This window comes from Amyelois transitella, chromosome 2 (genome assembly GCF_032362555.1).
Source record: "Amyelois transitella isolate CPQ chromosome 2, ilAmyTran1.1, whole genome shotgun sequence".
NCBI lineage: Eukaryota > Metazoa > Arthropoda > Insecta > Lepidoptera > Pyralidae > Amyelois > Amyelois transitella.
The window spans coordinates 1,417,501-1,436,361 of NC_083505.1; the positions used below are offsets into that span (position 1 = coordinate 1,417,501).

The 18,861-nt window shown below is 37.9% G+C and overlaps 2 protein-coding genes across 3 annotated transcripts in view; one reads left to right on the top strand and one right to left on the bottom strand.

Moving 5' to 3' along the window:
* Positions 1–13,842, bottom strand: part of LOC106136872 (dedicator of cytokinesis protein 7) — a 44,936-nt gene extending 31,094 nt beyond the window's left edge. Inside the window, exons 1-16 of the mRNA XM_013337535.2 lie at positions 13,686–13,842; positions 13,508–13,580; positions 12,217–12,377; positions 10,702–10,915; positions 9,649–9,842; positions 9,009–9,149; positions 8,201–8,480; positions 7,727–7,898; positions 5,609–5,787; positions 4,373–4,553; positions 3,635–3,789; positions 2,893–3,011; positions 2,482–2,635; positions 1,411–1,599; positions 921–1,024; positions 306–474 (exon numbers count right to left, since the gene is read on the bottom strand). Of these exons, the coding sequence (XP_013192989.1) occupies positions 306–474; positions 921–1,024; positions 1,411–1,599; positions 2,482–2,635; positions 2,893–3,011; positions 3,635–3,789; positions 4,373–4,553; positions 5,609–5,787; positions 7,727–7,898; positions 8,201–8,480; positions 9,009–9,149; positions 9,649–9,842; positions 10,702–10,915; positions 12,217–12,377; positions 13,508–13,580; positions 13,686–13,720 (2,520 nt within the window). The 5' untranslated portion in view covers positions 13,721–13,842. The remainder of the gene's footprint in view (positions 1–305; positions 475–920; positions 1,025–1,410; positions 1,600–2,481; positions 2,636–2,892; positions 3,012–3,634; positions 3,790–4,372; positions 4,554–5,608; positions 5,788–7,726; positions 7,899–8,200; positions 8,481–9,008; positions 9,150–9,648; positions 9,843–10,701; positions 10,916–12,216; positions 12,378–13,507; positions 13,581–13,685) is intronic.
* Positions 1–18,861, top strand: part of LOC106136883 (prolactin regulatory element-binding protein) — a 199,624-nt gene that overhangs the window by 131,761 nt on the left and 49,002 nt on the right. The window lies entirely within an intron of this gene.

Here is an 18,861-nt window from a genome sequence, read left to right on the forward strand (position 1 = left end):
TGTTGACCCACCTTAGGAATTAACCCACAGAATATTGGTTTGCAATCAAATTAATATTCTTAACTCATTAAATGTGCCGTATCGTTCCGGAGCGACTAAGGGATAGGCTAATTAACTTGGGATTCTTCTTTTAGGCGACAGGCTAGCAACCTGTCACTATATAAATCTCCATTCAACCATCAAGCCATAAAGCTGAACGTGGCCTTTCAGTCTTTTCAATACTATTGTCTCTGTCTATTTAGCAAGGGATATAGACGTGATCAAGTGAGAACTACAGCGATCTACATTCTTCAAGTTATACTCACCACGATATCAGCAAAGATCTGGGCCAAGCATGTGAACACGTCCTGGGCTATGTTGAGGATCTGCCCGGCCAGGCTGGGGGGCGCCACCAGCAGCTGCAGCAGCTTGTCCAGAATTACGGGGAGGTATCTCGCCAGGGTCTCAACGTTAGCCGTGGGCAGCTCCGATATGCTGGAAGAGATGGCGATGACTGACTTAAAAATAAATGCCTTAAACGGTCCCGGGTCCTTCGGTGTCACAGACAAGCGCACTACCATTGCGTCACAGAGGCCGTATATATAACTGTAAATTAATTTACAAAAAGACCGACACCCTTCGTACCTTTGCGAACGAAATTTGGAAGATTTTTCACGATGTGTTCCCCCACCGCTGGGTGTCAGTTTAAGTAAAACAATCAAATGTGAAAAGCATAATGAAAAACAAATCTTTCAACCTGAAACATGCTTACATACATATAATCACGTCTATATCCCTTGCGGGGTGGACAGAACAACAGTCTTGAAAAGACTGATAGATCACGTTCTGCTGTTTGGCTTAATTACACAATTGAGATTCAAATAGTGACAGGTTGCTAGCCGTAAATTTAAAAATAACAGTTTAATTAGTAAAAATGTTACCTCGCTCGAAGTTCCGCCTCCATATTGGCCAGCCCGATCCTGGTGGGAATGTTGCCCTCTTGGACAGCTTCGCAAGCCATCGCGAAACGTTCGATGTATCCGTCCTATGAAAAAAATAATGTTAAATCAGGATTAATACTAAGAGATTGTAATAAATACAAAAAAAAACCAATACCAAAAAAGAATAGGACCACTCTATCTCTTTCCCATGGGTGTCGTAAAAGGCGACTAAGGGATAGGCTTACAAACTTGGGATTTGTTAATAAGAACATTTTTGTGAAGAGCAAATAAACGTTATTATTATTATTATTCTTTTTTAGGCGATGGGCTAGCAACCTGTCACTATTTGAATCTCAATTTGATCAGTAAGCCAAATACCTAGCTGAACGTGGCCATTCAGTCTATTCAAAACGGTTGGCTCTGTCTACCCCGCAAGGGGGTGAGAAATGGTGGCTATGAGAGAAACAGACCAGCAGTTAAATGTAATTACCAGCGGATGCACTGTAGTATAGGGCTCCAAACATATGCTGAAGATGGGCTTGTGGTTGTCGATCCAGCGGGTCCCAGGCAGCTGGACGTCCGGGAAGATGTACGAGTAGTTGGGAGGCGGCTCCTCTTGCATCACCGGCAGGTTGAACTCGCCGCACGTCAGTTTCCCGTTGCGGCATAGAGGGAGCCACTGGAAGTGAAGAAATTATATTAGTTTTTTGAAGAGTCCTATTAAGAAGCGGCAGTTAACTTAGTTTTAAGTACATACATACATAAAATCATGCCTCTTTCCCGGAGGGGTAGGCAGAGACTACCTCTTTCCACTTGCCACGATCTCTGCATACTTCCATCGTTTCATCCACATTCATAACTCTCTTCATGCAAGCTCGGCGGTTTCGGGTACTTTTCACCTGACCCTTTACCAGGACGTCACTGGAAGTGACGAATTTAATTTGGTTTCTGAAGAGTTTCGTTTGTTTGTAATATCTTTAGTGCCGTGTGGTTCCCGGCACCAATGAAAAAAAGAATAGGACCACTCCAACTCTTTCCCATGGATGTCGTAAAAGGCGACTAAGGGATAGGCTTACAAAATTGGGATTCTTTTTTTAGGCGATGTGCTAGCAACCTGTCACTATTTGAATCTCAATTCTATCATAAAGCCAAATAGCTGAACGTGGCCATTCAGTCTTTTCAAGACTGTTGGCTCTGTCTACCCCGCAAGGGATATAGACGTGACAATATGTATGTATGTATCTTTATTACATTGAAAATTGCACAGTTACAAGAAAATAGTAAGTACATAGTTATAAAAGAAACAGAGAGAGTTACCAAACGGTGCTATTCAGTTTTTCCGTGCTGTGTGGTCCCTCACACTCTTTCTCTAGCCCAATATCTGAAGGTTACTTAGAAGTTGACGTTATTGAAGAAAATGCTGCAGTGCAATATTTGTTACCGCTTCTTCTGCAATGACGCTTTGGAAGCGGCAATAAACTTAGTTTTAAATGTTATGAAACCAAAAGATGTGACAATTATTAAGTGATGTTTGAAATGTCCCATAATAATTGCAACTTACGGAGTATCCCACGGGAGTGTCGACATTCTTCTCCTGTTCGGGAGCAACAGGTTTCCTCTGGCAGGACACGTGGAGGAAGGTGAACAGCAGGTGATGCTGGTCACCCAGGTCAGCTGGCAGCTTCAACTTTATCTCGTCGTATAGTGACGGGTTCCTGAAGAAAGAAGTTATTTTGACGACATGATGAGAAACGAACTTTCTCTGATTGGCCTGGGTCTTATATATATAAATATATTTTGGGTCTTATATGGCAAATACCTACATAGTGGGAATATTATCATCTTATTTAAGGCGTAATTATCCCATTTCCGCCTCTCCCGAGAGGGTCGTTATTTCTCATGCTATTTCCTGCTCAATTAATATATCATTACAAATTACAACAAAATTACATTAATTCAATAAGTTACATACTTATTATGATAAATAACCGTGGTATACGCCTCCGTAGTGAACTCGGGACAGGAGCTCCGGCCGAATATGGCGGGCAGGGCTCCCGACTGCTGTTCGCCGCACATCAGCTGGATTCGAACCTGGATACACATTTTGGGTATAGTATAATATACATAATACTACAAAACGCCCGCGTAAAGCGAAAGATTCCACTGGTTCCCGTAATTTAATATATATATACCTTATATATAAAATTCTCGTATTATATTCTTTCCCGTACTCCTCCGAAACGGCTAGACCGATTCTCATGAAATTTCGTGAGCATATTGAGTAGGTCTGAGAATCGGCCAACATTTATTTTTCATACCCAAAAAATACAAAACAACGTTTGCCAGGATAGCTAGTCTTTTTAAAATAATTTGAGTGCGTTTGATCTCAATTTGCCTGGAGTTAACAAGATGAGGCTTAAGGTGGTGCGTGCGAGCTCAAATAGTGCCTATTCACTGATGATTCCCTTTATCGCCTTTTACGACATCCATTGGGAGGAGATAGAGTGTTATTCTTAATTGAAGGGAGCCCTATGGCAGGGACGGTCGTAGGCTGAAATTTTGGAAGTGGTCGCAAATAATAAAATATGTCTTGCTTCCTGATAACATCAAAAATGAAGAAAAGTGAATAAAGACATCGCTATGTTTGACATACGACATTTGACGTCAGAGACGTGGCCATAGATGTAAAAAAATAATAAAGACAAGACACTCACGGTGATGTTTCTCGCGGAGCCGGTGCGCGACGTGTAGGCGTTAAGGTTGATCTCCCGGACGCCCAGGTACAGCAGGTTGCGGTACTGGTAGTGCGGGACCGCCGCCGGCTGGCTCGGGAACGGGAGGATTTCCTTGCAGGGGCGGATGTTGTCGTCTGGAAAAAAACAATACAATGATGCGAAGAAAAGAAAAATGGTTGACTGGTAGATAATGCTTCTAGCATTAAGTACGCCAATTGTGCTATACGTTTGTATTTTGTACGAAGTTTAAATAAATGAAAAAAAAACCGGCTAAGTGCGAGCCGGACTCGCGCACCGAGGGGTTCCGTACCAACATCACGCGTTAGCTGTTTGTTAGTTGTTTATTAAAATCGTCCAAAAAAAGTGCTTAAAAAGTGTTTGTTATATGGTAGACCCATTTAATATTTAATTGCTTGTTATTTAATAAAGTAAAGGTAAGGGGTCAGGTCAAAAGTACCCGAAACCCCCGAGCTTGCATGAAGAGAGTTATAATGTGTGAATGTGAATGAAACCAAGGAAATACTTCCTCCAGAGATCGTGGCAAGTGGAAGTCTCTGCCTACCCCTCCGGGAAAGAGGCGTGATTTTATGTATGTATGTATTTAATTATTTGAAAAGTAATATACAAGTAAATATTGTGTGAATAGATACGTTCTCACATCTCTCACATATTGATAGAAATATATATATATGTAAGTTATATATATATATAACTTACCTCCATAGGAATTTAATTTAGCCAACTCCGGTGTGAGTCCGTTCTTTATTTCCTCGGGGCACGGAGACACCTCAATCTTGAACGTGCCCGGGATGCACTTCAGCTTCTTCGGAGCTGAACTCGGCCTCTTGATCTCAGCGAGGAACTTGTACAGGTCTTCGTCACGGAGTTTGTCGGTTTCCTGTTGTGAGAGTAAAATTGAAATTTTATATTTTCATCTAAGAACTGTACCTTGTTCAACTGTTTATTTTAATTCTGACATATCATTTAGTGTTGTAGTATTAAGTCATAAATGCCATTATTACGACAATCGATTTAACATTCTAATAACGTTTTATATGAATCTCAATTCCATCACAAAGCCATACAGCTGAGCGTGGCCCTTCATTCATTTTAAGAGTAATGGCTCTGTATATCCCGCAAGGGATATAGACGTGACTATATGTATGTATGTAACATTTTATTGATTTAAAAATTATATACATACATTTTACTTCCAAAAAATATATTTAGTATATTTATATGTTTCACTTTTGATTCCAAAAATATTATTAATTTCAGCATCAGTAAAACTCCATATTCTTCATTTTAGCAACCTGTCACTATATAAATCTCAATTCCATCATGAAGGTACAGCAGCTGAACGAACAAAAGTACAGTTCAGACTGATGACACTGTCCACATGTGATATGGACGTGACTATATGTACATATGTAAAAAATACAGTTAACCCAACAAGTGACCTGTTTAAAGAATCTAGACTGATGACACTGTCCACCTATGATATACTTAGACGTGACTATATGTTGTATGTAAAAAGTACAAATTCAAATTTAAATTCAAAATTTTTATTCATTATTATAGGATACTTCATATCGCTTAATAATTGTCAAAACGTATGTTTTAACAACATTGGTTGACGTCAAAAAAATTACTTAAAAACTAAGTTTACTGCCGCTTTCAAGGCGTCAGTGCAGAAGAAGCGGTAACAAACTGCACTGCAGCATTTTCTTTAACAACGTTAACTTCACAATATCAATTAAACTTAGAATAGAATGTGGACGAGAGAATATATTGTTCAGATTTATATATTTATGAGATTATTTATATTGAAAAAAAGATTCCCAACAAGTGACCTGTTTAAAGAATCTAGACTGATGACACTGTCCACCTGTGATTTACCTAGACGTGACTTTATGTTGTATGTAAAAAGTACAGTTAACCCAACAATTGAACCTGTTTGAAGAAGCTGGTGACCGTGATGACGATGGGCTTGAAGTGGTCGAGCTGGTGCGCCAGCTCGTCGGCGGCGGGCGCGTGGCGGCGCTCCACGGAGCCCTTGCGGCTCAGCGAGCCCCCCACCTCGTTGGCGCGCCGCCGCAGCTGCTCCAGGCTCGACGAAGACGCTTTGCGATCTGTGCCCGGGAGTCAGTATCATCTATTTATCTATACCTACGTACATGAGGTTTTCAATTTTTTTTTTCTGATATGTCAAATGTGAAGTGATTTTTTTTTTTTTTTGTTTCTGGTCCGTCATTTAATTCATGATCGTGAATTTAAGTTTCAGTTTGTAATGATATTTTCTATTTTTGTTCATTATAAAATATGAGAACAATCTGGATTTTTCTTTTATGCCTACTTGTACAATGTCGGACGAATTGCGAAAGTAACGAAATACAGCATGAGACAAGTAGAAGATGTTGTCTTGTTAAGTCAAGAGACGAGATAATAATGAGACGTATTAAGATAATGCCGAAATACGTAAAATGACTAGCTGTCAACTAAACCATTTTATTTGCATACATACATACATATAATCACGTCTATATCCGGTCAATAGGTTAGAGGAAGACCAAGAATAAGTAAGTATGATCAAATAAAGCAAAAAGTAAACAATACATACATACGTACATATTATCACGTTTACATCAATTGCGGGGTAGACAGAGCCAACAGTGTTGAAAACACTGATAGGCCACGTTCAGCTATTTGACTTTAAGATAAATACCACTCCATCTCTTTCCCATGGATGTCGTAAAAGGCGACTAAGGGATAGGCTCACAAACTTGAGATTCTTTTATTTATTTATTTATTTATTTATGTACACAAAATTATATACAGGAGCATTTATTACAATAATTCTAGTACAAAGGTGCTACTTATTTCACAAGAAATCTCTTCCAGTAGACCCATGAGAGGAAAGATGAATTTTAGAGCGGTATGGCGTGTGCATTTGGTCTTTTTTTAGGCGATGGGCTAGAAATCTGTCACTATTTGAATCTCAATTCTATCATTAAGCCAAACAGCTGAACGTGACCTATCAGTCTTTTCAAGACTGTTGGTTGTTTGAGGCTCTGTCTACCCCGCAAGGGATGTAAACGTGATTATATGTATGTATTGTTTACTTTTTGCTTTATTTGATCAAACTATTTTATTCTTGGTCTTCCTCTAACTTATTGACCGACTTTAAAAAAAAAGAGGAGGTTCTCTATTCTCGACAGTATAATTAAATGTCATATGTCATGTATGTATGCTTATTCAAAACATGTAAAGTTTTAATTTCCATGTATGTTGCCAGGATTTTGTTTGTTAGAGATATATCAAAAAAATAATTTTTATTGTCAGATATTCTTAATTTTTACGTTGAATAATATAGACATTTAAAACAGATTATTTTCTCCTCTTTTCTCCTTCTATCTTCTGTAGGAATAAATAACTTAATAATTTATACTTCCTACAAATTATCATTCATTCATTCTCCTAAATAAAATTGAACATACAACTCGCCTGGGCTACCAATTTAAAAAAAAAATTGGCTTGCAACAAATCATAATATTATGACAATCATAATATTATGACAATCATAATATTATGACAATCATAATATTATGACAATCATAATATTTCAAATATAATGATGGCCTCTGTGGCGCAGCGGTATTACGCTTGTCTGTGACACCAGGGGTCTCGGGTTCAAATCCCGGCCAGGGCATGATGAGAAAAGAACTTTTTCTGATTGGCCTGGGTCTTGAATGTATATCTATATAAGTATTTATGAGTTAGTATCTCGTAACACAAGTCTCGAACTTACTTCGAGGCTAACTCAATCCGTGTAATTTGTCCCGTATATGTGTGTGTGTTAACCTTCTCCTTTCAGATCGTATACCGTCCAATTTCGTAACTTCGTGTCTCATCAAATCATGACATTGACAGAATCACCGAAAATCCGGTGGAAGCAATAATATAGAAAAGAAAGAAAGTCAGTTAGTATCTCGAAACACAAGTCTCGAACTTACTTCGAGGCTAACTCAATCAGTGTAATTTGTCCGGTATATATTTATTTATTCATATTACCCAGACTGTTGGTGTCGCAGGCGGCGAGATCCTTGTCGCTGGTGTCCCGCTCCGGGCCCTGGCCGCCGCTCAGGATGTTCAACAGCGACACGCAGCTCCACGCCAGGGGCATCCTGTATTTACCCAGGCGGGTGCATGCCGCTTGGGCGCTGGTGCGGACTTTCTCGCGATTCTGTTGACAAAATTGACCAAAAAAAAAAAATTATTGTTTATATGTATGTCAACGGAAAATAATAATAACTCAAATTTAAAAAAAAGAATCTAAACTATACACGAATATTATTTTACTTCCATTTTTTCGTTCACTCTTTAGCCAGACATAAACTTCTGACGGACGTTTCATTTAATCACATCTCCGCAAATAGGAAAGACATGTAGTGGTCCTATCCATTAGTGTCGGGAACTACACGACAAATTCAAACTAATGTACCTACATGAATCAAGAAAATAGTCAATTGAAATTAGAATACTCACCTTATCATCTTTGATATACGGCTCAACGCATTCATTAACATCGCCCTGTAGAACTTTCTCGACGCGAACCACCAGGAATATATCAGAAGTGGGATTCAAAATGTCGAAAATGGCGCTACGACTCAATGTGGACACGTCCGCGTGGGAGACGTGCCCGGAGATCATGTGCTTGGTGCATTCCGAATTCAAATCGAAATAGAAGTTCTCTGACAGTTTCTTTTTTTCTTTCGCGTCGTACAAGGCCATGGAAGCGAATAGCGGCTCCACGTCTAGTTCTAGCCTGGAAAAAAAATATATATCGTGTAAATAACATGGAAGTTACATACATACATACATATAGACACATATGAGAATGCAAACATGGATGGATCGACGTTGTGCGAAATCGACGTCCAGCTAATACACCGTATATTCGATCATTATATTTGACGAAATATTTTTCATTTACATATTTTGTACAGTGTGTACATAGGTATCTAATTTTATCTTAATTTATTTGACGAAATATTTGTATTGAAATAATATGTTTTACATTGATTCAATTTTTTTTAATATAGACAATGTACATTAGTCCACTATTAAAATAAAAGAGATTTACATTTGTAAATTGACGTCCGGCGCAAATGCTGCAGTGTAGTTTGTTCCGCCGCTTCCTCTACACATGCGCTTTGGAAGCGGTAGTCGTTATAATTAGATTTAAGTGATGTGACGTCAACAAGTGATACCTTGTATCCAATTTTGTAAACAAATCTATTCTATACTATTCTATAGGCGATAGTTAGCGAGGAGATTCAACGAACTGACTCACTTGAGCTGATGGCAGTTGACCAGAATCCTGTGGCCTTGCAGCTCGCAAGGCATCTCCGCCGGCAGCCGGCGCTCCACAGCCTCGTCCTCGTCCAGATACGGCGTGTACAGACCCATCAGGTCAGCTTGGCGATTTTCTAATCTGTTTGTGGTGAGAACCGACTCAATGGAAAACTCTATAACATCTCTGAGTTATTGGTTCTTTCAAGCAAGCCGTGTGGTTGCCGGCACCAATACAAAAAAGAATAGTACCACTCCATCTCTTTTCCATGGATGTCGTACAAGGCGACTAAGGCATGGGCTTATACACTTGTTGGGCTAGCAACCTGTCACTATTTGAATCTCTATTCTATAATTGATCCCAACAGTTGAGTGTAGTTTTTCAGATTTTTCATGACTGTTGGCTCTGTCTGTCCCGCGGAGGATATGGACATAATTATCTGTTGTGTTTTTTACTTCTAGAGATCTTTCCACTTTCCCCGTAAAACCCGGTAAGTGCTCTTGAATTAATATTACAGGAGAGTACAAAATACAAATTGACATGTGACCAAACCATCTAAGCATTCCCTTCAGCTATATATCCTTAACATACCAACATCCCCCTTTAACATTACAAAACAAAAGCAATTCAACTAAATTACCTTCTAGCCTCGTTTATAGCATCGACTTGTTCCGGAGGTTTCCTCTCAAACAGGTCTGGTAGAAGCGGGTCAGAGGAAGAACTGCGGAGGTCCAGGCTGGCCCAGGAGCCTCGTGGAGTGAGGGTCTCATTGCAGGAGGAAGATGAGGACATGGAAGCGACTGACTGCCGCCCGCTTGACGGTTGAGATTCGAACTGAAACATTAGTGAAATCTCTTAACTTCTATAAATGCGAATGTTTGTAAGTATATACTTACAAACATTCGCATTTATAGAACTGACAAACGCACATATATATGTGCGTTTGTCAGTCTGTCATGCATAAATGACTGAACAGATTTGAATAAATATTAGACCTCGCGAAGACTTAAATATTTATACAAAATTGTGAATACCTCAAAAACTACTTGACCGATTTTGATTAAAACGAACGAAACGAACGAACTTATAACTCTATTGACAGATCCTAAATAAAATCACAGTAAGACCAACGGTTGCCTACACATTTCCTGTTTGTTGGCCTACTGGAAGAAATATCCCTAGAAATAAGTAGTGCCCTTGTACTGATTTTCTCTTTAGTTTATAGTGCTAATCTTATTTATTTCCATGGTGTACATAAATATAAATAAATAAATAGATACAGAAAATGTATTATCCCCCCAATTTGATTGGTAGACTTACTCGCATCGCTCGCTTGGTCAATAATTTAACACCTATTCTGCCAGAAATAAAAGCAGAGTATTACTCTATAGCAACTATACTCAACCTGCGGCCCGCCAGGCATTTTATTGGCCCACTTTGAAGTTCCTATGCTTCGTTCTATTTTAAGAAGATTTAAAAGCCTTCAGCAAGAACTGGAAAGTGAGCAAAACGCCGTAATTTTACATCGAGGTATGTAAAATCAATAAAGTAAATACACCGTTACCTCAAATTTACTTTTTATTTATCATGTAATAATTTCTAGCTTGCGGCCTGGGATCCCATGACAGAAAAGGTTTTTGGGCCAAGTATAAGAAAGGTTGAGTATGGCTTCTCTATAGCATAAACAACTTACCTGAGGTGCAGGCAGTTCTTCAGTTGATGCATTGGGTGGGTCCGAGTCAATCTCATAATAGTGCTTCGGTCCGGCCTGCAACTTCTCCAGCCTCTCATTCAGACGTTCCCGACTGAACACCGAGGACGAGTGGTGTCTGTATTTGTACTCTACCACGGTGTAGTCCATGGTGTAGCAGCGGATGCAGTCCCGGACGAACATTGATGCTTTGGTGCTGTTGGTAAAATGTCCTGATTTTTGTATGGTGTGACAGAATAGAATAGATTTATATTCAAAATTGGATACAACGTGCCGTGTGTTTCCCGGCACCAATACAAAAAAGAATAGGACCACTCCATCTCTTTCCCATGGATGTCGTAAAAGGCGACTAAGGGCGATAGGCTTACAAACTTGGGATTCTTTTTTAGGCGTTGGGTTAGCAACCTGTCACTATTTGAATCTCAATTCTATCATTAAGCCAAATAGGTGAACGTGGCCATTTGGTCTTTTCAAGACTGTTGGCTCTGTCTACCCCGCAAGGGATATAGACGTGACCATATGTATGGAATAGAATAGAATAGAATAGATTTATTTTCAAAATTGGATACAAGGTATCACTTATTGACGTCACATCACTTAAATCTAATTATAAGTACTACCGCTTCCAAAGCGCATGTGTAGAAGAAGCGGTGGAATAAACTACACTGCAGCATTTTTACCGGACGTCAATTTACATGTATAGATCTCTTAAATCTAAATCGTGGACGAATGCACGTTGTCTACATTAAAAAACATGAAGAAATATATATTTGATTCTATCAGTCTATCAGAGTGCGCCATTTGTACTTTAATGACTATGAGCGAGATAGCAGGAGAGATTTTGTTTTTAGTTTTAAAGATCGTTATTTTATTAAGTTTGCATTATGTTTGATTCGGCGGTAGGTTGCGGTATTCTGCGCCCTCGAATATTGCCGATGCGACTTAAAAAAAGTCGCGTTGTTTAGCTTGCAACAACATTTGGGGACAAAATGAAAGAGTTTTCTACCAAGTTCAAATTGTTTTAAGAATCTGTGGATGCATACATGTCAAATGCCAAGACGATAATGACTTTCGACTATTGTAATCCATTTGTTGTGTTTGTCTTAATGTTTATGAACATTTGTTAACCTTCTCATTTCAGAACGTATAACCGTCTATCAACCAATTTCATAACTCCGTGTCTCTTCAAACCAAGACATTGGCAGAATCACCGAAAGTCTGGTGGAAGCCATAATATAGAAAAGAAAGAAAGAAAGAAAGACTATTGTTGCACAGTTAGATTACGGAAAAGCGAAAATTTAAAAACAAATAATTAATTTAATAATTAGTTGGGATTATTTTTTAGGCGATGGGCTAGCAACCTGTCACTGTTTGAATCTCATTTCTATAATCAAGCCAAATAGCTGAACGTGGCCACTCAGTCTTTTCAAGACTGTTGGCTCTGTCTACCCCGCAAGGGACATAGACGTGACTATATGTATGTAAAAATTAACTAACAGGTCCTCATCAGGTAACACATGTTGTAAAGTCCGTATCTTCTTTGGCACCGTACACAGCTCGATGTCGTTGGCGGGATACGCGAGGGGGTCCCGCTCCGACATGAGGCGGTCACACACCTCCTCATAGTCTGGTGGTTCAATCATGTCGCACAGGGATATCTGTGTGGGATATGAATAATAAAAAAAATATAGTAATTAGATGGTTTATTAAAATAACTGAAAAAAAAAAAAAATGTCTGAAAAAATCCCATTTAGTGTTTTAAGTGTGACTATGGTGACTATTTTTTAGGGTTTCGTACCTAAAAGTCTATTATTGAGCCTCTACTGTCTGTTTATCTGACGTCTGTCATCAGACTGTATGTCGTCAACTGTGATAATTAGAAAGCTGAAATTTTCACAAACTATGTTTTCCAGTTACCACAATTACAACAAATACTAAAATAAAAATCATATATTTTTATTTTAGTATTTGTTGTAATTGCAACAGGTTTTATTAATGACAGTAACAGGTAGACGCTTAAAATTTTCACAGAATATATGATACTGAACCCTTTCTTTCATGGATGAGTGCTTCTCACACTTTGCTCTTAAATGCAACGAAATATGCCAAATAATTTTATAATAATTGGCTTTTTTCTGCAATTCCCTCCAGTGGAAAGAGGTAGTCTCTACCTGCCCCTCCGGGAAAGAGGCGTGATTTTATGTATGTATGTATTCCCTCCAGAGTTAAGCCTAAATATAAAATAACTGTCTTTATTGGAAAGTAGATTTGTTTGTTTTTATTTCTTTTTCAGTAATACATATAATATAACATATGCTCCATAATATATTGGATGTATGCTCCATACTATATGTATTTGGTGAAGTACAAAGGATGCTTTTTTCACAATGAAAACGCTTCTTTGACATTAAATATTATTAGTAATTAAAGTATATTACAACACTTAAAATTGTAAAAAAATGTTGAACTTATGCTATACATATATTCATCATACATTTGCAAATCAAGTATAGCTTATCACATTAAGCAAGTTAATAAAAATGAATAATTAATTATTGAGTAGAAGTCCAGTTAGAATAAATAGTGACTTATTAAAGGTTTCAGCTTATAACATAAGCCTATTTTTACTCAAAAAATCAATAGGCGTGTTAGTATCTTATCTACATTTTGCAACGAAACGATCATAAAACAATTAAATGTATGATAATTGTATTCAAGGCATGCACTATAGTTCAGGTGGAATAAGAAATATGATTCATAATGTTAGTAATATTTACAAGAAACTTACAGAAGAGGAGCACCCAGAGAGAGTTCCCAACTTCGACTGGTTAGCATACACCTTGCGAACATCCCCAGCATTCCTATAAATAGGGAAAAATCAATCCAGCTGTATTTTTGTACCGTCCATACCCTTCATGCATGATTTAGCAAGACCCTAGTCCCTACGTGTTAATAAAACCATTTACCCGGAAGAATGCTGGTATTTGCGGCCAAGTGTCATCTAATAATATAATACACTGATATGAAAGATTTAAAGAATTCTTGATATATTCTCACAAAATCGGAAAACTGTAAAATCTGTTTTATTTACAATCAGATTTGTTTGACGCGTTTGACGCCTTGTTGACGTTTCTTGATTTGACATTTTCTTTTTTTTTTCTTGTAACTGTCAGTTACACTTTAGACGAAAGGTATATTGCATATTTATTTTTGCTGTTGAGTAAACAACGTGCCGTGTGGTATTGGGCACTTTAAAATATGACCACTCCACTTGGTACAAGCTCACTGACGTGTATAATACATATATGAAGGTACTAAGTTACCTACGGTACCAGCTGCTTCTCATCTTGTGCCGATTGTAAAAGTCAATCAAGAGATGAGGTAGATTATTTGACTTGCGCTCCGCTTGGCTCATCTCGGCTGGGGCACTCAATCACTAAATTGTACCTGTGCCCTTAGATAAACTTAGATTCGTCTATTAGGTAATGAGCTAACAAACTTCTAATCTAATTATTCTCAATTCTATCAATATACCGATGCCGCTTCCATATGAACTGTTATAATATAAGCGTTATCAGTCTTCTCGAGAATGTTGACCCTTTTCAAAAATTCCTGCGGGAACGAAAACGGAGCCGCAGAACCTATTCCAACACAATATTTACTGAGAAACCTAATTTTTAATCAAATTAACAAATTAATTTAATTCGCAAATCGCAAATACACCTGTCTGTTACAAAAGTATGTAAGTAGATACTTATTACATAAAATAAAATGATTGCTAAATTCAGTTTCTAAACCGGCTATATTTAGAACAAGAATTTTCAACTCAATTGTTCCCAGCAAAACTTTCTTAAAGTTTCATTAGACTTTTGTTTCACAATTTTCCAAAAATAATTCCAGAACTTGTAACAATGGGACCCTGACTGCCGTGGTCACGCAGCGGCCACGTGGAGTCCTCACGTGGCTACCCCTTGACTTAAGGCTGTTTGCAGAGTGAGGCAGGCGAGACGCGCGGTTTACCACGTTTTTGGCTGATTTTAGAGACACGCGTTCGCCAGACGCGCGCGTTTTTAACTATATAGATAGTATCCGCGTTTCACAGCAACCAATTTAACGTCTCTTCTTTACGAAATGCGCCGCTCGTTTCACAGTGAAATCAGCTAGAATCGCTTGCTTAACTAAGACGTGGATCGTTGTGAAAAAATATGTTTAATTGCAAACAGGCGGTTCGGCAGCGCGGGTCAAAGCCACACGTTTGTACCTACTGTGTTATATGATACCCATCCTAATTCCATCATAAAGCCATACAGCCGGTCTTCCATTCTTTTCAAGACTGTTGGCTTTGTCTACCTTGCAAGGACATACCTACAATTAACTATATGATATAACAACTGCATGTTTTATATATACAGGACAAATTACACAGATTGAGTTAGCCTCGAAGTATGTTCGAGACTTGTACGAGATACTAACTCAACGATACTATATTTTATAATAAATACTTATATAGATACACATCCAAGACCCAGGCCAATCAGAAAAAGTTATTTTCTCATCACGCCCTGCCCGGGATTCGAACCCGGGACCTCCGGTGTCACGGACAAGCATACTACCGCTGCGCCACAGAGGCCGCCATGTTTGTATGTTTAATATGAAAAGCGGTTACAAACGGTTGGGCGCCGCGGTCCGAACGCGTGACTCTGATATCAGCTTTAAATCACGATGCGTTCAAAACTGCGCATATTTTAAATCCTTTTGTCAGACGCACGGTAGGCCGCACGTTACGGGCCTAATTGGATGATGTCGCGTGTTTTGCTGGCTTCCCGGACACGAGACCTCGAACTTCGACGCGGAAACCACGGTGGACACGCCATATTGAAACAATGTAAGACTTTCTGAATCTAAGCCTTACTCGGAGTACCTATATATAAACGTTTCAAAAAAGTTGTACCTAAGAGAACAAGACCACTTTATCTCTTTACAGTTGTTGTCGGTGCATATATACATCATGCCTCTTTCCCGGAGGGGTAGGCAGACACCACATCTTTCCACTTGCTACGATCCCTGCACACTGTTGTTGTTGTTAGAGCCGACTAAAGGAATATTACATTTTCTGCTGGGACAATAAATGTTGGATTGGAGAAGTAGATAGATTTATCTGCCTCTTCAAACTAACATTTAAGTTTAATTTGATATAAGTTATTTAATTTTATTTATGTAATGTAGTGATTAATTTAATTTGATTGATTTACTTGTTACTTGATGGTGTATGTAATTTAATTTGATTTAATCTATGTATTAGGAATTTTATTATAATGTAATGTATGAAGATATGGACGCAAGTCTGAAATAAATGATTTATTTATTATTATTTATTTATTAATAACCTTGATCCGAACTTTTAATTAGGGTCAATGAATATGAATCGTGTATTTGATTGACCACCTGCCCGTGACCTGCCCTCGTAACAGCACGCGCGATGCCTTTTCTATCGCGCGAAAAACTATCGCTGTTTCGCTTTTTATTATGACGTGAAACGGGACAGCGATAGTTTTAGGGCTGGATTGTGGATCGGTCTCCTCACGAGAGAAGATGCAACCGGGATATCCAGATGGATGATAATGATAAATCTAGGTCCACGTAAGCGTAGCCTCGCACTATATATATCACGTCTTTATCCCTTACGGGGTAGACAGAGCCAACAGTCTCGAAAAGGCTGATTCAGTTCACCTAGTGCAGCTTGGTATATAAATGAAATTGAGATTCAAATAGTGACAGGTCGTTGGCCCATCGCCTTAAGAAGTCTTAGTTTATTTGGCACTACATTAAGTCTATCCATAAAATCTGAAGGTGCTTGACCTAGGCGTTATTGATCAGAAAACAGTCTAGAACTTAAAATCCGAAACCTTTCAGGTTGGCTGGAAGAGATCCCACTTAGGAATAAGCCCGCCTTTGTACTGTATTCCTTTTTTATGTTTGTAATGTACTCCTTTAGTGAACAATAAAGCATTTACTTACTTACCTTTCATTATTTGACAAGCTTTCCTTTTCAATGCCATTTTAATACACAAATATATAGAATATTTTGTTCTGTAGGAATTACTAATACCCAGTGTAAGTTTCTTCGAAAAATTTTGTCTATTTTTGTTAAAAAAAATAGTGCCGTGTGGATAATTTGGCATGTTAGGTACCTACTACTTGTAATTTAGCATTCTTCTGTTAGGCGATGGGCTAGAAAACTGTGACTATTTTAATCCCCATTCTATCGTAAAGCCAAACAGACATGAATATATGTATGTATGTTGAGTATTTTGTTACAAATAATTTTTTATTGAAATCTTTATTTATTTTATTTGGATAATTACCGAATTTTATACGCAGATTTTTCGTAAATCCCATGGGAACTATAGTTTTTACCGGGATGAAAAGTACCATATATCTTTTCAGACTCTCATCTGTCTCCAGACTCTTAACGCAATATAATATAAGTATAGGCAGCAAAATTTCAAGAAAATTAGTTTAGTAGATACCGCAAGAAGAGTCAACAAACAAAAATACTTTCGCATTTATGATATTAATTAGGATTTAGGAGATTCTTCTTTTAGACGATGACTTTTCCAGTGCTTGAAGAGCCAGGCTAGAAGACTGATGATAGACTTAAATACAAATAAGTAGATATAAAACTGACAATTACTAAAATTTTACATACACATTTACATATAATCACGTCTTTATTCCTTACGGGGTAGACAGAGCCTATATACTTTAAAAAAGGCCATATTCAGCTGTATGGCTTTAGATTCAAATTGATGGAATTTAGATTCAAATATTGATAGGTTGCCAGCCAATACCATCCCAAGTTTATTAACCTATCCCTTCGTCGCCTTTTAGGTCATCCATGGAACAGATGGAGTAGTCTCATTTTAAAGTGCCAGAAATCACACGGCACATTAGAAAAGGCACAAAAATTAAAATTATGTTAATCTAGGAATTTTAATAACAGGGGTGACTGACTCATCAACACCCAGCCTAAACCGTAGAAGCTAAAAACTTGAAATTTAGACATCAGCTTTATGTTACCATGTAGCGCGGAGATAATAATTGATAACAAATAATAGAATGAGAAAGGAAATATAGAATAGAACAATCAAATCACGAAAACATTATAAAGGATAGGCTTATAAACTTGGGATTCTTCTTTTAGGCGATGGCAACCGGTCACTATTTAAATCTCAATCAGTCGTTTCAAGACTGTTGGCTCTATCTACCCCGCAAGGGATATACACGTGATTATATGTATGTATGTATGTTATAATAAAATCACGTCTGGTTGAGCCTCTTTTCGCTCTGAAACATAGGGCGCTGTAAAAGGGATTCGGGCTAATCCCTCCTTTATGTTCATGATGACCCCGGGATAACATAGCCGTATTACCCTAACAGATATCGGGAATTAATGCTTTTGTTACAACATTCCGAATTTATGCTTAAGATTCTAAAGTAAAAACTAGGAATTAAAGGAGAATAGAGGTTTTTGGGTTGGCTTGGACACCCGTGTTGGTCTATGGTTTTTTGTTTTTTTTTTTTTTAATATCAACCATGGCACCAACGGAATGCCAGAGCTGGCTGTATATAGCTAACATATGCTGAGATGATGCCATTTCTAGCAACAACTTCAATGTAGGTTTTATTTTGTTTTTCTCTTTTTTTTTTTTATTAATTCATCTTTAGATTTTAAAGATAAATTAATACAAAAAAGAGAGAATATTACAGAACTCAGAATATTACACAGAATATAACAGATAATTATTGTTTTTTATTTTAAATATTTAATCGTGCATTTAAAAATAAGAATGTATCAATTTTTGTTTCTTATGCACACTTATTTGTTAAGTGTTCACCAAAAAAATGTTTTAATCATCCAAAAATATTTCCATTCTCACGAAAAGGTCCTTCGCTAGCTTAAGAAAAGTTAAATATAATCTATTTAATTCGAAACAAAGCGGCACAAAGTGATTTAGGGATTGTGATAACTTTTTAGTATATAAAGTTAGTAACAATGGCGGGCAGTGCTATTGGAAATAAACTTGATTAAAATCTGCCTTCGTCTCAGCCTGCCCCACCCTGGCCCAACAGGGCGCCCGC